This window comes from Sinocyclocheilus grahami, unplaced genomic scaffold, assembly GCF_001515645.1.
Source record: "Sinocyclocheilus grahami isolate Dianchi unplaced genomic scaffold, SAMN03320097.WGS_v1.1 scaffold362.1, whole genome shotgun sequence".
NCBI classification, from domain to species: Eukaryota; Metazoa; Chordata; class Actinopteri; order Cypriniformes; family Cyprinidae; genus Sinocyclocheilus; species Sinocyclocheilus grahami.
Genome location: NW_015505541.1, coordinates 1,411,302 through 1,431,353, shown reverse-complemented (window position 1 = coordinate 1,431,353; position 20,052 = coordinate 1,411,302). Strand labels below are relative to the sequence as shown.

The 20,052-nt window shown below is 36.5% G+C and overlaps 1 protein-coding gene across 1 annotated transcript in view; it reads left to right on the top strand.

Annotated features, from left to right (window-relative positions):
* Positions 1-12,710, top strand: part of LOC107549078 (fibronectin type III domain-containing protein 1-like) — a 32,325-nt gene extending 19,615 nt beyond the window's left edge. Inside the window, exons 15-22 of the mRNA XM_016230010.1 lie at positions 3,272-3,345; positions 4,910-5,146; positions 6,998-7,106; positions 10,683-10,762; positions 10,857-10,886; positions 11,134-11,295; positions 11,493-11,615; positions 11,754-12,710. Of these exons, the coding sequence (XP_016085496.1) occupies positions 3,272-3,345; positions 4,910-5,146; positions 6,998-7,106; positions 10,683-10,762; positions 10,857-10,886; positions 11,134-11,295; positions 11,493-11,615; positions 11,754-11,869 (931 nt within the window). The 3' untranslated portion in view covers positions 11,870-12,710. The remainder of the gene's footprint in view (positions 1-3,271; positions 3,346-4,909; positions 5,147-6,997; positions 7,107-10,682; positions 10,763-10,856; positions 10,887-11,133; positions 11,296-11,492; positions 11,616-11,753) is intronic.
* Positions 12,711-20,052: the final 7,342 nt, after the last annotated feature.

Sequence of the window (20,052 nt, the reverse complement as noted above, 5' to 3'; positions counted from 1 at the left end):
GAAACACACGGCGGGCTAGAGTGAGTGGAGGCCGGAGTCCTAGAGTGAGCGGAGGGCGGCGGGCTAGAGTGAGCGGAGGCCGGCTTGAGTGAGCTGAGGCGGACGGTCTTGAGAACGGTGCAGCCGGTGGATTCGACGAAAGGAGCGGCCGGCGGGCTTGCGGCAACCACATGTGATGACCCCAGGCTGGACTCCGCTTTGTCCACGGTGAAAGCCGATCCGGCGATCCACAGCGTGAAGTTGATGTATTTCCTCAGTGACCAGCACGGATCAGCTGCAGGCATGACGAAGCGGATATTGTCCTCTTTTGGAAGGCCAAACAAAGTAGTTTCGCTTTCACAACGAAACACACAGCGTCTCGACATGGTGGCAGCAACAATACTACAGCGAGAATAAAAGTTACGCCTTCTTTCTTTGTGTGAACATTTGGGCGACGTTATGCAAACCTTCCCACATCGTAACGTAGACATGTGGTGGGGGTGTGTTAGAACGAGCCGTTTTAGGTAGGCGTGGTTGACTCTTAACTTTTATAAAGAATATCTCTTTGGATTTGAGACTTTAGTCTTTGCAAATTTACAAATATTCTTTATGCACCACGTACTTATAACACTCCAAAGAGAAAGGAAAAATTGAAATCGCATCATATGACCCCTTTAAGAAATCATTCTAATATGCTTATTTGGTGCGCATTTCATTTTATCAATGTTGAAAACAGTTGCTTTTCAGGATTCTTTGATCAATACAAAATCGAAAGAACAGCATTTATTTGAAATATAAATATTTTGTAATATTAGTCACTTTTGATCAATTGAATGCATCCTTGCTGAATAAAAGTATTAATTGCTTTCAAATAAAAAAATCGTACTGACTCCAAACTTTTAAATAGTAGTATACTGTCAATTGAGAACAAACAGGAGGATGAGAGGAAGAAAAAAATATGACTTTAACCTTTAGCCTCTCTATTTGGATCATGTTATTCTAAGTTTACTTTCTATTACTAGGTCTCTCCCCTATGGCCAGAGTGTAACTAACCTTGTCAACCCTCAGGTCCGCATCTAATACTACAAACCATGTGCTGGTAGAGGCTATTTTAGAGTCCATTGACTTGAGGGGCTCCGACGGTTCTTTCATGTGGGTAGCTTCTGTAGGAAATATTTGAGAATGCCTGAGTGAAGGTATTTAGACTCAGCTCTATAAATTATGGCTGAATGTCTGTGTGTTTTGGCAACCTTCCCGAATTCTTCAAGACTCAGTATGTGTGTTAGGATAAAGGTGTATGCCTGAATGAGAAAAATTATTTAAAAAAAATAGTTTTATTTGTGATTGCTATTAGGATGCTATTCCAACCAATTCCCAAATAGTGCAATTGTATTCCACTCAGCAGTGGATTAGTGCAATCATGATGTGACCCTATGCAACCAATGTTACCTGACTCTAGTCAAGCTTGTTCAGGTTCAGCATGAATTCGTTTACCAAGACTGACTATAATAGCCTTTGAACATTAGGTTCAGCAGACTCCATCTTTCCAAACTTAAATCCCCACAAGCTATAGGCTACACCTAGCTATGGAACATTGTTTCAGGTCCAGTTTGCATGCAGAGACATGTGTCAGATGAGTTTCAGAAATGGTTATGCTGAGCTGGAGCTTTGGCTAGTCAGCTGGCAAATTTAGTTCTGCCCCTCATTGACTCTTTACAGTACTGCACTTGCAGTAGATAAGTTCACATTGCTATAGTTATAAGTACCTGCTAAGCTCATCTACCACGGCTCGGCACAAGTCTGGTGTCCAATAGAGGCATGTGACATAAGCGTAATGAACTTGGAGACCCAGCTTTTCTACTTTCTTTGCTCTCTCTTTCTTTCCCTTCTTTTCTAAGTTTAGTAGGTTTTGGTTACATAAGCTTTTAATCTACATACAAACTGATTTCATATTAGCAATACACTGTAAATAATTATTATGCTATTAATTTCTCAAGTTCATTTAAAAAAGTGATACAATAACAAAAATTATAGTTAATCATGACACGTCCAAATATCTGTACACAAATATTGTAAAACGATTGTATTTTCAAAAATGGTGTTTTATTGATTTCTAATGCCGCTTTTTCTAATGTCTACTTAGCAGTTTTTTCTGCAACAATAATGTCTTTCAATTACAATTATTTTAGTATTTTCTTAGCAAATATTGGTGTTTATATATTGATCTGAAATATTAGCATGGTATTAAATTAATCATTTGAATAATAAATAGTCATATGTAATTAATTTGAAATGTCGACTTGACTGATAGCCCTAAACCTGCTTAAACACAGTACACACAAGTGTTGAGACTCAGGTATCACTGATTAAGTTAATTGTTGCATTTCCCAAATGCATATCTTATGACAAAACAGGGGTCATCGTGGCCTAGGTTTTGTTTTTTGATCATTAGCCAGCAATCAAAGAGCTCCTACTGTTTCATGGCTCCTCTAATGTGCTTGTCTTGGCAGAAATGTGACATCAACTGCTCTGGCTAGATACATAAGAAAACAGCAGAAGGATGAGAAAAATATTATGATCCAACTCCTCATTGTTTATGAGGGAGGCCCTCAATGGTCCCTAGGTTGGTGATTGTAATGTATTTATATTGCAGTATTAGAAAATGGTTATGCCCAGTAGAGCTATGCGAGGAAATAGAGATAACAGCACCATTTAGACCAGTGGAGCCAGAAGCACCGCTGAGCTTTTCAAATACAAAAGTATGATTATTGAAAGAACCGAGGAACTAAGCTGTGCCTGTATAGAAATACTGCATGTTCCAGGCTGTGTCTACAGCATTTGGCCTCATAATGCTGATATTTGTACTAATGGGTACAAGAGGAGGCATTTGAAGTCATAGTAAAATTGAGTTGAGGAAGCAGTCATACATTAAAATGATGGGGCAAGCGTCAATCATTATGGAGAAGCATTTAAAAGAAGTCAACATCACAAGGTCTAGCTCCACCAAAACAAGCGTCATACCCATAACACAGCTCTTTGGTAAAATGTCTCATCCTCAATGCATGGAGAGATAAATCCTGACACTCCAGATTTTGGCCTGCACAACAGGCACATACTTACACATATGCAAGCCATTTAAACAGAGAAACATGTCAAGAAAGAAGCCCTAAATAAAACGCCATGAGCTAAATGTGCTGATATCAGCCGAGAGCGGCTTCCTTCTGGCCCAAACCTCAGACGTCTCCTTAAATATTTATGGCTTTAATATGCTCGGGTCTTCTCTGCTCTTCAGATCCACCAACAAGTCCACTATATTTCAAAGCATCTCTGTTGTGTTTGCTCCCACCTTGCCGTACGACTCTATCTGTAGGTGTAAATGCAGTAGCTGTAGTACTTGCTGTGTGTATGAGAAGTACATAGAAGCTGTGTCTTGACGCTTATTCTTATGCATTGTTCAGTTTTTCTCCCCATCATACTGTATTGTGGCTTTTGGTTTAACACCCGTAACGAGTGCAGCTTGTATGTGTGTTTGAGTCTCAGCGGAGGCACATGCACAGAAGTGTGTTTTTTGTTCTGTATCAGGGTCAACATCACATGGGGCTTTTGATTAGCTCCAGGTGTGAATCTTGTGGCCCAATCGGACGAGGGGTTCTGGAAGTGTTCACAGCTGCGGATCCAGCTGGCACTGTGTGGGAAGACAGAAATAACAAAATTTCATTGAGCCAACAGGAAAAAGTCTACAGCAAAATATCAACAATGGTAGCTTTTATTGTCTGTAACCACGAGCAAGAGTAAATTGGATTCATTCTTAAACTAGGACAACAAACTAATGCAAACAACACAACAGAAATGTAATGCTTACTAAACGGAACTTCCAGCACCATGTTATTTGTTGTCAGTTTGCACAAATATCAGTGGATGTTTTGCAGTCATTTTTGTATTACTAGTTGCAGCAATTAAAACTGAAATTGAAAGCCAATCTTTCACTACACTAAAGTTTTTCTCTCCAAGGATGCATTAAATTGGTCAAAAGTGACAGTAAATATATTTATGTTGTTACAAATTTCAAATACATTTTGCTTTTGAACTTTTTATTCATCAAAGAATCAGGGGGGGAAATTACTGTATCATGCTTTCCACAAAAAATATTACACAGCACAAATGTTTTCAACACTGATAATAAGAAATGATTTATGAAAAAACAAATATCATGTGACACTTGGCTGCTGAAAATTCAGCTTTGCCATCACAGAAATAAGTTATATTTTAAAACATATTAAAATACAAAATAATATTACAATATTACTATTTAAATATTCAATATTACAATATTATTATTTCACAATATTACTGTTTTTACTTTATTTTTGATCAAATAAATGCAGCCTTGGTAAGCATAACAGTCAAAAACAAACAAACAAAAAACCTTACAGACCCCAAACATTTGAACGGTAGTGTATACATAATACAGTCCAAAGTCTGAGAGCACATTGAAAAATGATTTTATATATACCTAAATTAATTATTTATAATTATAATAATTATAAATTAATTATTTACCTAAATTAATTAATTTCATTCTTTTTTATTTTGAAAAGTTTACAACAAAAGTTATGATGCAAAATAAAGAATAAATATGTATAATTCTGCACTATTTCTATTTGATCATGTGACTTTTTACAGATGTTCAGATCAGGTTTCACACAAATTTGTGAAATAAAATCAGCTCAAGTGTTGCTGCCAAAAAAGCAATTAGGGGACAAACAAGACATTATGAAATTAATGTTATAAGATCAGTTCAGATCATCACTCAAATTGTTAATTTGCTTATAAACTGTAATAAAACATTTTATATTAAAGTAGCAACATTGCAGTTGCCTTAACGTATTTCCTAAATGTACATATTTTCTCTTTCTCTGCTTCTCCTCAGCTCCATATGTAAACTACATCCGTAAGGACCCTGGAGCTCCCTGCTCCCTGACCGAGGCTCTGGAGTACCTTCAAGTGGATGTCTTAGCAGACTTGATGGAGAAGGAACAACAATCAATCAATCAAAAGCAGCCACCCAAAAACAAGCCCCATAATGTCACTGTGGTTGCTATGGAGGGCTGTCACTCCTTTGTGATTTTGGACTGGGCACTTCCACTGAAAGATGACATGGTGTCTGGTGAGTGTGTGTAGCAGTTCCTTTTTTATTATTTAAAAAAATGCTTTTGCAGTTGCAAAACTGTGAAAAAATGACTTCTGATTGTCTGTAAGTTTCACCACAATGTTTGTTAGATGTAATACAAAAATACAAATTTACAAGCTTTCTTTTGCATCTTATATCATTTGGAGATTGGATCAAGATCCCAGTTGAAAAAAATGACTTTGTTAAATTGAACAAGTCCTGCGTTATTTATTACTTGATTTATGCTCGAGATGAGTGGTTTTATTTTCCATGGACTGCATTTCAGCTGCTTTTTCCAACATACCAAATGTGCAGCAATTTCTTAGAATGCATCAAATAGATGTGAAAAACATCCAATCTAGTTTATGGTTAATCTTATAATGTTCTGTTCCTCTATCTGCCATGTGTAAATCTCATAAAGCAAGTTAATCATGCATGGGCCTGTTTGATAGCAACACTGAAAAAGATTTATAGCACCAAATACTGATAGAGAAAAGGCACATCAGACATGTCAACATGAATTTAGTGATTTGAAAATTGGGAAAGACTGCTATGCAATTAGCTAATTAACTGCATGCTTTCCTCGTTTGGTAACAGCATGACGTTAAAGGGATAGTTCACCCAACAATGAAAATTCTGTTGTTCGCGTCATTCCAAACCATTCATTAATTTTTCTTCTGTGGAACATAAAAGAAGATATTTTGAGAAAGGTTTTGTCATCCATATATTGGAAGTCAGTGGTCACCCAACATTCTTCAAAACTGTGTTCCACAGAAGAAAGAAATGAATAAAATGGGTGAGTACATCATGACAGATCTATCCACTTAAGTGTGCAGGCATACAGCGCTGTCATTTGTGAATTGGCACATTCCATAATATATCTCCCTTTAATAGAAAGCTGTGTTTACTGTAAAATCAATAGAGCTGGCTTAATTTCGTAATTTTGTTTGTATGGTTTTGAAATAAGATGGAGGATAGTGCGCTGAAATGTCTTATTCTGAAGTACCCCAACTGTCTTACATGCCGCCTGGTTTCCATTTAATGTGCATTACAAAACACAAAACTATATGTAACACTTCTCTAATATATTGACCCTGACAGTTTCATCCTGATTCACACAAACAGGGAGGCCATTCCCACAGCCACTGTTAGTGTCATGATATGATGTGTGCTAGGTTTAAATGCGGGGGATTCCCTGCCAACTGATAACCGATGCTTAGATGAATGGAGCAACTTTTTTAACACATGAAAAATAACATCCACATGCTCTTGAATAAAATTGTACAAGGCAGTCTAATGTTACTGTAGGGGTTTCATGGTGCCTTTTGCATCACTAGACCTAAAGCATTTATTTGTACATGATACTGTACATTTACAAATTCATTCAATATTTATTAGTGTGTGCATATACTGACAGTGTTGCTATCACAGACTCCAGAAATCCATCCGAAAAATCTGAACCCAAACTTTTGAATCGTATTTTATGTAAAGTTAGCAAATGATGGTTATCGACAACTGACATTGCTTGCAGAACCTTGTTTCTTCAACAATCTCTTTTAATAAAAAAACAATTTTCTCCACTCTGCTTCACTCCTTTTCAGTCGTCCTGCCTTCTTTCATAAGCTTCACTCCTGCACTGCCTCTCTCTTTCATATTAAATGATGGAAAATACACGCATGTGCTTTATATACATCCTGCTGCCTTGGCAGGAGTTTAGTCTTTCCATGACATAATAAGGAACTAGAATTATATTGAGGAATCGCTGCACAGACATGACCAATACATGCTCATTTATTTGAATCTCTCACATTTAGAGTATGCTTTAATTGTTCGCCTTCTCTTTTATAGGCTATATGGTACACAGTGCATCCTATGATGATGTCTTAAATAACAGATGGTCAACCAGATCCTCAAGTGGAACCCACCTCCCTGTTGAAAATCTCAAGCCCAATTCTAGGTGCGATCTAGCATGTGACAGCTCTCATGCACACAGACACAAACATATTCCATTAATTTATAAACTAATTTACAAGCTTCTGCATGCTTGTGCTTGCACATTTAAACATCTGTGTTCTATAGTCCACAATACAAAATACAAAGCAGGTCTGAGTTCTCAGTGGAGATCTTTTGGGAGGCCTCCTAAATCATGCTTAATCCATGAACTCCAACAATATGATAGGAAGCTGTCTGTGAGGCTTGCTGGTATACTAAGCTATAAAATCATTACCACTTACTTTATTGAACATAAATTTATATGAGTGTCATTTATCTTCCCCTTGTTGTGCGACATTGTCTAGAAATAGTGATGTATATTTTTCCAAACATCTTTTGCTAAGTCTGAAACTATCTCTGACAGGATAACTGATCTAAGATGTAGTTGAATATGTTAAATATGTGACAGGGAGCTGGGGACTAATATATAATTAGTAGGGGTGTCGTAGTTAACTCGTTAATGCATATATTCAGTTTCACATCATATCGGTTGCATTCTGTATTGTGTGATTTCTAACTAATCTGAATCTTTGGAGCAGATTGGAACTGACAAATCAAACTCAGACAAGATGTTTAACAAACGTCAATTGCATTCATTAATTTTTTTGGCTTTTTTTTTTTTTAAGTATGGTGAAATGTAATTATCATCAAAGCTTTTTTTCAGAAAACAAAAAATAAAAAATTTACAGTAAAGATATTTATATTTTACAAAAGATTTATTTTGTACTTCCTATTCAGTGAGATGAATGCTGAAAAGAATCAGTCTCCACAAAAAACGGCACAACTGTTAGTAGTCATTTTAATTTATAATAATAATAATAATAATAATAAATGTTTCTTACGCTCTTTTAATCAGCTTATGATTTATGATAAGTAATGACTGCTGAAAATTTACAGGAATAAATGTAAAAAATCAAATTTAAATGAAATTGTAATAATATTTTACAATATTTACTGAAATAAATGCAGCCTTGGTTCACGAAAGAGACCGGTTTCAAAAACATTACAAAATCTTACTGACACCAAATTTTTTTGAACAACAGTGGAAATAATTGGTTGTTTTTGAACAAATAAAGAGCACTCTTGCATACATTTCAGTTTCAAATAGCATATTATTTAATCTTCTTTCATTGAAAAAGAATTTCATGCTAACTATAAAAAAGATTAAGTGACATTAATTATTTTAGACTAACAGCCCTAATAATTATTTCATAATTATTGTCCTGTCACCCTCCAAAAAAAAAAAGAGCTAGAGAAACTGCTATTTTATGCTGTGGAAACAAGACTCAATTTCAACCATATTGACTGAACTGCACTGTCTACATGTGTCTGTTTCTTGAATGCTGCTCTTACTTTATCGTTGTAAACCCTTACCAACTCATTTTTGCAGCAGTAGATAAGGGAGGTGTTTATGGGCTGTCTGGATATTTCCCACAAATGTGAAGTCATTTCTGCCTACCAGACCCATCTAATCGTTTTCTTCACTAAGTACTGGTGCATTACAGCAGGCATGATCTGTCCCACAGAATTGGAACGCCTGTCATTCCGAAAGTTCTGCACATCCCTTACTAATTTTGATTCATTAAATGTGTTTGCTGATTCAGTAATGATTTCAAAGTGTATCACTCTCAGCACATATTTAGCTTTAAAATCAGCGCAGAAAATGCAAAAAACATGCGCAGATCTCGTCTGGACCTGCACACGGGTTATGCACGCATGCATAAATGCATGCAGCTGTGTGAAACGCCCCAGGTTTGATTGACGTTTGTTTTGTACACTTTCCCAGACAGGCAGATGCACTCTCTCCATCACTACCTTGAGAAAACACATGAATGCATATGCACTCATTAGAGATGTTTGGTTCATAAGTGTGGAATGTGAGGATGAAGTTGTTTTTATTGTCCTCTGGGATTCATTTAGAAGCCTCTGTTATTATAGCCTTTCAGCCAAGCTCAGTGACTGACAACTTTATAATTCAGCCATGAAGTGTTGATAAGTTTTAGGAATGATTTGTAATAGCTTTTAGTACTAGGTGAATAGTCTAGACTGCGGACAATAACAGCTCCTTCTTAGTCCAAGTAACAATGACAAACCACTTGGATGCCATATCGAGACTGGATCTTGCATCAATTCCATAAAGAGTTATGGTCAGAAGAACAAGGAAAAATAGGACACATCCACATACGCATATACTTAATAATATATGGTCAAAAGGACAAGAAAAATTGCACGTGGACACAGAAACAGTAACACACACATCTTACTTGAAATATGACAGGCCCCCTTCCACTGGCGGTCTGACTGTAATTGTACATTTTCTCTTTATTTTGGTCAGAGTTTCCACGTGGTTGTGCTAATTTGATCCAGCAGTGCTGCTTTTATGTTATTAAACGGGTCCTGAGTTAAACCAAGTGAAGCGTGAGCTTACTGAACAGCCTCTCACTGGCACAACAGAAGGCTGTGAGTGCTGTTACCGCTGCACTTTGAACTTCATCACACTTCTCTGTTTTAATTTCTTTACTTGTCTAATTTATCCTCTAAGGTAAAGGATGTGCCAGAGTCAGAGCAGAATAAGTGGTTGTGGTCTGGTATTTGTCACAAAGAGGTTTCGTCGGATTGGAAGTTCCATGTTGATGTGTTATTCTCTTGCTCACCCTCTGACATGCAGTCTCTTCTTGTCCTTACACTTTTTTAGCCTTCTCTTTTGCCAGAGGCTCACTCTTATAACTTTCTCTCATGCATGTTTTATTCATGCAAAATTTAACTGTGCCCTTTCTTTTTTTCCCTTTTCCTACCCTTTTTCTTTTCATTTTCCAACCTTTTTTCATCTTTTTCTTTTCTTTTTTCCCATCCTATTTTAATTTAATCGGAAATAGTACAGTTAAGCGTTAGCGGTTATCCGTAAAATTATACTGGATAATGTCCTGGCAGAAAATTGCAAGTATATTTTCCATTATTTTTTTATTTATTATATTATCTGTGTGTGTGTGTGTGTGTGTTTTATTTCCTATGCCTTTTCTTTTCCTTTTTTCTTTTCCTACACATTATCGCTCACACTTTATTTTAAGGTTCAATTCTTGCTATTAACAAACCATTAACTATGACTTTTGCCTCAATAAACTCCTAATTTGCTGCTTATTCATCGTTAGTAAGGTAGTTGTTAAGGTTAGGTATTGGGTAGGATTAGGGATGTAGAATATGGTCATGCAGAATATGTGCTTTATAGGTACTAATAAACAGCCAGTATGTTAATAATTATAGTCATGTTAATAAGCAACTAGTTAACAGTGAGAATTGGTCCCTATACTAAAGTATTACCACATTTTCCTTTTTCTTTCTTTTCATTTGTATTAATTTTCTCTCTATTTCTTTCCACTTTTAATACATTTCTGTGTCATTCAATCCTTATGCTCTCATTGTAACATTAGGAGTGAGTGTTTGAGTTTTATACATACATAAGGTGCTTTTGTAAAACAAAATTGTCTCTTCATGCAAACCATGATTTTAAAATAATAAATACAGGTTTCATTCTTGTTCTCAGGTATTACTTCAAAGTTCAAGCAAAGAATATCTTTGGACTGGGGCCACTCAGTGAAACTTTAACATATGTCACAGAATCAGGTGAGTCTTCTTTTGTTTGAACCCAGATAAGGGTTGTTTGATTCAAACATATTCATAAATACCAAATAAATCTGTTTTATTTTTTTTTATCTAGATGATCCCCTGCTCATAGAGAGACCCCCAGGTAAGAGATACATCATTACACGTTACATTATTGCAAGTTTGAGTTAACCTTTAAAACATTGATGTGCTAAAAAGATCTGCACGTGACTTTTTTATTGCTGGTATGCTGGAGTTGAATGCTGGTATACCAGTTTTGATTGCACTAACCAGCAAAACATTCATCATTGTTACCGTTTTCGTGATATTATCCAACAGTAATGACCTAAAATTAAAAACAAAATTGTAATTGGCATTCATTTCCTTTCTAGGTGGGGAGCCCATCTGGATCCCATTCTCATTCAGGTATAACCCCGCCCACAGTTCTTGTAAAGGAAGTCAGTTTGTCAAGCGCACCTGGTATAGGAAGTTTGTCGGCGTCGTCCTCTGCAACTCGCTGCGCTATAAGATCTTCATGGGAGATGGACTGAGAGGTGCTGACCTTTCTTTCGAACAACATAATACATTTAAAACTTTAATCTAATGATTAGTGTGTCTGTAATATGAAGCGCTGGCCTAAAAGCCTTGGAGCAATCCGATCCAAACCACAGTTTCCCTCAGCTAAACACAAGGCGCTGTCTGAGGTTTGGGTCCTGAGGGATACTCAAGCTACGACTGTTTTCCATTTCAGAACCATTCTACAGCATTTCTGATACATTTGGCCATGGAGAGGACCACTGCCAGTTTGTGGACTCTTATCTAGATGGAAGAACAGGACCACACAATCTCTCCCTCAACCTACCCACAGCTCAAGGTACGACATACATGAGTGTGCTCTGTAGTTTGTCTTCACTTCAAGCCTCAGATCATCATGTCATGTGTCTGTTTACTTACTGCCGCTTAAGAGGGTGATCAGTCAGCACTGTAACATGATGTCGTTTGTGGATTTCAGGATATTATCGGTCATACAGACAAGAGCCAGTGAATTTCGGGGCCATCGGCAGGCGCACACCACATCCTTTCGTTGGCTGGTATGAATGTGGAGTTCCAATCCCTGGAAAGTGGTAACAGGGGGAAACTCCAAGAGGACATTTCCACAGGCAATCACATTCCACGTGTTCTGTTCCTATATCTATATGCCAATCACAGAGGTGAACCATTGCTCACCATGGCATCCAAACCTAAATCATATAGCAACTGCTTCTGACGGAAGGAATATAGTACTTTGAGTAACACTAATATTTCTACATATTCGATATCAAGCACTTTTTGAAAAAATCAGTCTGTATATGAGGAAATTGCAGCATGTGTATTTGAGTGTATTAACAATGTTTTGTTTTCATGTGTTGCATAATAGTAATTATTTCACATTCCATTCCATCTGGAATATTTCTCTTACAGTAACTTCAAAGAAACAAATTAGTGGCTAGTTAAATATCAAAGCACAACATCAAATGACTACGTAATGTCTGGGAAGATGACATATGCGATGATGTAACAAATTTTCTGTGAGTGATGTTTGCTGTTGTTTATATAACTTGCTGAGGTTTTGTAATCTTACATTTTTGTATTACCCTCTTTTTGAACAAAGGTTGGCATGAAAGTATTGCCCATATTAGGGCAGACTGAAAAAAATATTTTTATTTTCTCAGGAACGGTTAAAATTTGAATAAAGGTGCTATGGAGAAAATGTAACGTTTTTATCTCCCATTGATGCATAAGAAGTTAGATCATATAAAATAATTGTATATTATAGTTTTAATTCAATTTTATATGAATTACATTGATCAGCAATACTACTAATCACTTTTGCGAACTTTGAATACCCACACCGCTACATTTCTAGAAAAAAAACTAAGAGTACATTTTATTATGTGCACAGTGTATTAACAGAGTACAAAAATAAAAGTCAGGGAACTATTACAGTCACCGTCTTAATACATTTCATGTATCCAGCACGTTGTCAAGAATGGTTGAATTCTTTTTGATTGAAATGTATGTGTTTGTGGTCATGCCGCTGAGGTGGGCTTCCCACATAATAATAGGTGGTAATAAGTGATCCTCCCATTCTAAATCTTTTTCGGATTAGGTGTTTTAGCAATAACCCTTTATTCTGACACATTTAAAAGCCTATAACTTCTAAAATTACAAATACCTAGAAAGCTCTTTCCTCCTACACGCCACGCAATAAATTTTATTGCACTTCATATCTCTTTTTTACATTTTAATTTATTATTCCCAACTTTTGTACAAGAAGAAGACTGGATACTTTCCCATCAATTAAAATAAACAATACTTATGGCATGCCTGCTCAATAACTGGCATTCAGTCACATATTCTGGCATTGTTAGAAAGGTGCGTCATCATTTGGCTTGCCTGCCATAATTGTCTCACTCTGGCATCAGCTGGATTCAAATCGAAATAGAAAAAGCAAGGTTCTTATCTGTGAGTACAGCATTTCCTTATCATTAAGTAAAATCCACTGATGTTTTATTTGGCATCCGGTCACAATCCACATGCCTAAGGGATCTCTTATGTGTTTTTCCAGGGTTTGGTGTTGAAATGATTATTTTCAAGAACAGACAATAACTGAGCTATATTAGAACATCATCTGTCCATTTTAAGAGTAGACTTGCCTTGCTTGCCTTTACTTGCCCTCATTCAGTCAACAAATATCTGTAGAGCTCAAATCACAAATCAAATCTAAAACTTTTGGCTATTTACAAGAAAATCTAAATGTATCAATTCATCTTCTGTAAGAGGAACCGCCTTTATAGATAATGAGTTTGATGTGGGTTGCCACATCAGAGAGAGAGCAAAACGAGACTGGACAAACCCATCTGCTTAAGATGTTAAAAGAGGAAGCGGGTGAGAGAAAGATTGTTTCTACAAAAGCACTTTATGACTTTCATGCAGAGTGGCATGCAATGAAACAATATCTTGTGGTAAATATATTTACAAACATGGAAGATGTCGTGGGTTTGGAGAACATGAGGGAAATCTGAGCCGGTCAGTGATCTTGTCATCGCAACGGCCACATAACATTGCCACATGGGAACCATAATCAAATATCTAAGGTTTCAAGTTGTTTACTTCACTCCAACAAAAGATAGCACTACATGTCACACACTTCACTTACATTTTTCCAAGCAATAATGGAATCAGAGAGACCTGAAACCATCCGGTAAAATGAAACATTTCAAGGGCCAAAATGTAAGTTTCTGATTGGCTGCGGAGTAAAGTTCATAATTTTACTGATGGCAGTTTCCACTGGGCAACATAACAGAATTTCCATATACAGGTCTGTGTGCAATTATTTATATTTGAAGTATTTTATGACTAATCTGTGGCATAAAATTAGGTCATAAAAGGTCATTTGCTTATCAAAGATATTTTACTTATAAAGTATTATAGATACTTGACTTTACTACTTATTATTTTACTTAATAAAGCCATTAAGCATGTAGTGTTTTGAAAAATCATTGACAATAATGAGTGTCTACCCAATGAAGCTACACTGGGAATTAAAGCATTAAAAAACCATTACCCTTTAATTCTGTGGAGAACCACACATGTGAGGCCTCAAACTCTGTTAAACGATCCTATTAATGGCTACACACGTAGTGTTCCCTCTTTTGTTTTGGCCAGATGCTTTTGTAAACCCTAACGCCTGTAGGCAAAACCAAGCAATTACGACTGCCTTGTAATGTGGTTCATTTAAACAGTTCTGAAGATTTACAATGTGTTTGTAAATCTGGATTTTGTCTATTTTTCTTTTTGGATGTTGTATCAATGTAATTTAAAAAGAAATGCTATTTGGTAAGTGATTTTCTTCAGATGAGACCCGGTTTTCTTATATTTAAATATGGGACACAATTAGCTAAAATTTTGGATAACAGTATAGTTACTTAAAATGAAGTAAAGCAGGATCTAAACTGTTTTCCACATGCTATTTGTGCATCTCTTTTCAAAGTAGGTCATGCGCTACTTGGGCTGGAAAATGTTACCACTCATACTAAAAGGATTAAATCATCGAAAGAAAGTCAGGACAGAGAGAGCAAAGAAAGTGGGTGAGAGAGCGATTAACCTGCTGAAAAAAAATGCCATAATGCTTATAATCCACCGTAGCTGCATGTTTATCTGTTATTGATTTGTTTGAGTCATTAATATTTCTCAAAGACACACTGGGAGTTCATTCATTATTACTGAATTCTGTCAAATAAATGTACTGTAACAAGAAATGTGTTAATGTGCTATAAAGAGCATCGCAAAGCAATGAGACGTAAAATGAAAGCAGTATTCTCTCAAAAGGTTTTTTTTTTTGCACAAAAATACATTTACAAATGCTGAGGTAAAGTTCTGTTTAATACATTTGGCACAGAGTGACATCCAGATACGATCTACATGTGTCTTGATAAGTGAATCATTTCTGCCTCTCTGTGCTTCGTCTTACTCAGAGTATCTGTGCAAGATTACCAGCCTCAGCCGGTGCCAGACTACAGCAGACTGTGCTGAGGGCCAGTTTGAGTTTTTATGTCCCCGCTATACAATCCAGAACATGACAGAATGATTTGAGCAAGTCTTTACAGTGATAATCAATAAGGCTACTACATTATTGGGATCATGTCCCCATCATGAACTCATTGACTGCTATATAGGAGAAGGATTCTGGCTTTCTGTAAGTCTCACACAAGTTTGACCAGGACAGATAAGTCATTTATATCCAAGCTCTGGTGTTTTTCTAGCGCCTGGAAGTTTAATATGTACCCTGTGTACTTTTAACATAGATTTACATAGACTGGGTTTCCCTGCCAATCTGGCAGAGTTTAATGTTTTAAAACTACCACCAGTCCCAGGGTGTGATTGATAATTTAAAATTAATCTCTGTAATACCATGTTTGGCACCCATTTTAGTCATGCGTAAAACCGCTGTGCTTTGTGAGAGGTACTGGCCTCTCTGTGGTGAAGGGCAAAAGGCCCACCGCTGTAAAATCGTTTAAAAGCAGTCAAAGGTTGTGCTGGTGTGTAAAGTGTTTTGTGCACCATTAGGACACATAAGAGAGAGTGTAAGGCTGTAAATTAAAGCATTGTTGACAACACAATTTAGCACTAGCTTAGAAAAGTCTTACATCACAGGTCAGATTTTGGTGTAACGTAGGAAACACACAAAGACAAAAATATATAAAATTATATATAATGCAAAAAAATATGTAATACAAAGCTTTAAGATTGAAGCATAAGATGAACATAAATTAAGTGGTGCACAATACTTTATGTATTCACATCCCACCTTTAAGAAATTATATTTCCCATAACTTTCTGATACAATTAACAGCAGATAAAAAATATTTATTATTTTAGATTTATGATTTATTATGTTAAATATATTTATTATGTTCAATTAATAATACAATTTTTTTTTGTATTTTTGTAATTTTGCTATGTGCTTTTGACATTGTATTATTATTATTATTATTAGTCTTTTTTTTTTTATTTCAGTTCTAGTTTTAGTAATTTTGGTACATGAGCAGCTTATACTATATGTCTGTTAAGGCAACATTTCATCTAATGTTAAAACTTTGATTTATTTGTATTTATTTTCTTTTCTTTTTCTTCTCTGTTTATTTAAATGACCAAAAATATTTTTTTTTAGTCAACAATAACAACATTGGTTCAAAAGTAACCTTTTCAAATGGAATGATTAAAAAAAAACGAATGAAAAAAGGTTTTTTTTTCATCCATAAATGGGAATGTGCTTAGAAAGGGCCTCACTGTGATGGAAAATTAATGGTCATTGAACAGAGACAAAATACACTAGATCTGGAACTCATTAATGCAAGATCTGGTTACATACAGTATGTGTATCAGAGCTTGTAACATATTATCGGACATTCATGTGAATTATATTCACGTTTCATTTTTATCTTGTTTTTTTCATTGAACAGAGACAAAATACACTAGATCTGGAACTCATTAATGCAAGATCTGGTTACATACAGTATGTGTATCAGAGCTTGTAACATACAGTGGGGAAAAAAAGTATTTAGTCAGCCACCAATTGTGCAAGTTCTTGTTTTTTGCTACCTGTATCACAATCTCCAACAATCAAAGGAAAATCACTCACAGCTTTTTCATCTCCTAGAATACCTGAGACATGATGTAATATGTTTCTGGAGTTCTTGGTGGTTACTCCCTCTTGCATTGCAGTTATTTCCCAGTTATTTTTTTTTCATTCCAGCTAGGAACAAACCTGCCAAAACGCAGACTCACCTCACCTCCGCATGGAAAACCTGTCATAACTCACCAGAAGAGATGTAAACATGCAGCAGAGAGAGCAAGGACCCAGAGTTCCTGCATCCAGACGGCTGCTCCGAGCCAACTAACCCTGCCACAGAGAGGCATTGCATTTATGGGACTCTGGAAATCACATAAATATATACACTTATATTATGTATATTGTTAATATAACATGCTTTGGTATTATTTTGGTATGGTGCAATAACCAAACAGTGTCAAAAGGTTTCAGTAATTATTCCAGCAGCACAAGGACCCTGATATTATACACAGTGTTACATAATCACCCATCCGCCTGTGCACATTATTACTTCTAGACATGAGACTCATGAGGACAAAAAACGCAGCGCTCCACCCGTCTGACAGAGCACTATTTGTTATTGTGTTTGGGTGTAACCACGGACCACTCCACGTGACAAGACTGCTGTGTGTGCACAAGTAGGTGTATATATTTCTATTTCAAATATATTCAGTATCTGATTACACTCACACAGCCTAGAATGATTCCACGTTTTCTTTCCCCAAGTTGAGGAAGTGACATCCATACAAATGGTTATTGTCTGAAGTAGCCTAGATGAATAGTCTGAAAGGGCTTTTCCAGTGTGCTTGCTGAGGGATGAATGAAGATTAACACCTGCACTGAGGAAAAGGTCATAAGAACACCACACCAGGACCCAGTGGTGGGTACTGAGGTTTTATTGTACTGTAAAACTTGTTCACCCTGTCTACACAGGATGCGAGCGGCGCGTCAAGAGCAAACAGAACCTATTATAATCGATGATGCTGTCAACACTGGATGTGTTGCGATTAGTAGACGCAGACACCCTTCTTATTTCTGACTAGGCCAGTTCACACGAATTCTGTGTCCGAAATCGCATACTCTCTAAGGGGCCATTCACATAGAACGCCTTTTGCTTTCAAATACTCAAGACACGGCAGTGGAACGGCGGAAAACGTGTTGAACTTTGATATCGCGTTTTCACAATGACGTGTCAGACGCGAGACACAAAAGGTGCGAGCAGTAAAACATGTCATTGTCTAGCGTATTTACATAGAAAAATAATGGAAAAGTAAGGCAGTGGACTGGGAAAACACATTTTGTATGAACCATCCACACTTCGTTTAAACAAGTAATTACTTAGGGATCTTTAAAAAAAGCAATTTCTATAAATGTGTGCAGTATGAAACACAAAACGTACCACATTTGTCACATTGTTATTGTCAGGTTAGACGCCATATTGAATTTAACGTGGATGAAAATGAGGCGGTGAGGATAGAAAGGGATAGTTCACCCAAAAATGAAAATCTCACCCTCATGTCGTTCCAAACGTCCTTCGTTCATCTCCGGGACGCAAATTAAGATATTTTTGATGAAATCCGAGAGCTTTTTGACACTGCATCGACAGCAATGCAACTAAAACAGTTTACAGCCCAGAAACGTATGGACATTATTGAACTAGGTAGTAAGGACATTGTATAAATATTATATACAATCCGTGTGACAACTTAAATTTTATGCAGCAATGAGAATACTATTTGTGGACAAAGAAAACAAAAATAATGACTTTATTCAACAAGTTCTTCTCTTCTCTTTCACAACGCATGCGTGTGATGCTGCTGACGCAGGAGCCGGTGTTGTGCCGAATTCTGCACCCCTGCCAGATTATGCACCCCCTCGTTGATGTCACCTAATCCCAACCCCACCCCACCCCTAATCCTAACCCCTCCCCCACACCTACTCCTAAACCTACCAATACTAGGGGGTGCATAATCTGGTAGGGTGCAAATTTCGGCACTACACCTGTATTCTGATGTAGAACCTGGATGCATCTTTATGCATGTCTTTGTAAAAATGTCTGAAGATTTCGACAGAAAGAATGACTTGCAATTTTTTGCCCAGACTTACTTATTTGAACCAGAATATACAGAATATGAATTAAGAGAGATGGACGTTCTACATCAAAGCACCTGCGTCCTGGTACTCTCGTGAATGGCAGCGGGAGACTGACACAGAAGAGAATAACTTGTTGAATAAACTCATTATTTTTCATTTCTTTGCACACAAAAAGTATTCTTGTAGCTTCATAACATACAGTTGAACCACTGATGTCACACGGACTATTTTAATAATGTCCTTACTAACTTTCTGAGCCATAAAACGTTTTAGTTGCGTTGCTATATATGCAGGGTAAGAAAGCTCTAGGATTTCATCAAAAATATCTTAATTTGTGTTCCGAAGATGAACGAAGGTCTTACGTGTTTGGAACGACATGAGAGTGAGTAATTAATGACAGAATTTTAATTTTGGGGTGAACTAACCTTTAAAGTCATTACAGTGGCATGCACTGTATAAAGGACCTAAATCACTGTTTTCTAAATATTATAAATTCGGTATACTACTCTTTTCGCATACTATTTTTTTTGCCTGCTATATAGCAGGGACGTATGCAGTTTTGGATGCAGTACAAGAATGCAAGCTATGGAGAAAAAAAAATCATAGAGAGCACCATTTTATATCTTCTGGGGATCTACCGAAACATAGGTCTACACACGCAAGCAGAAGTACAGGCTCATAATCATTCTCTGGGCAATCCCTTTCCTCCTGCCCCACTTGTTCTTTCCTTTGATCACAAGATTCAAAGCTCCGTTTTACATCACCTTAACAACAGTTATAAATCAATCGACTGACACAGTCACACTAACAAAATCATTCACATTCCTTTCCCAGAGTTTGACTAGGCACTGAACTCCAGTTTCTCATTATAATAAAAAATACATAAGTGACCATTTAATTTTGATCAAAAGGAGTTGATGGTTTCAATGTATGCTTTTACAATTTTGACATGGAGGAAGTTGATCACAAGATGTATGCAGATACAAAGGAATATATGTAGTATAAATAAAGGTATGGGTCATTCTAGTGTCATTTACAATGTATACAATTTAAGTATTCTGTG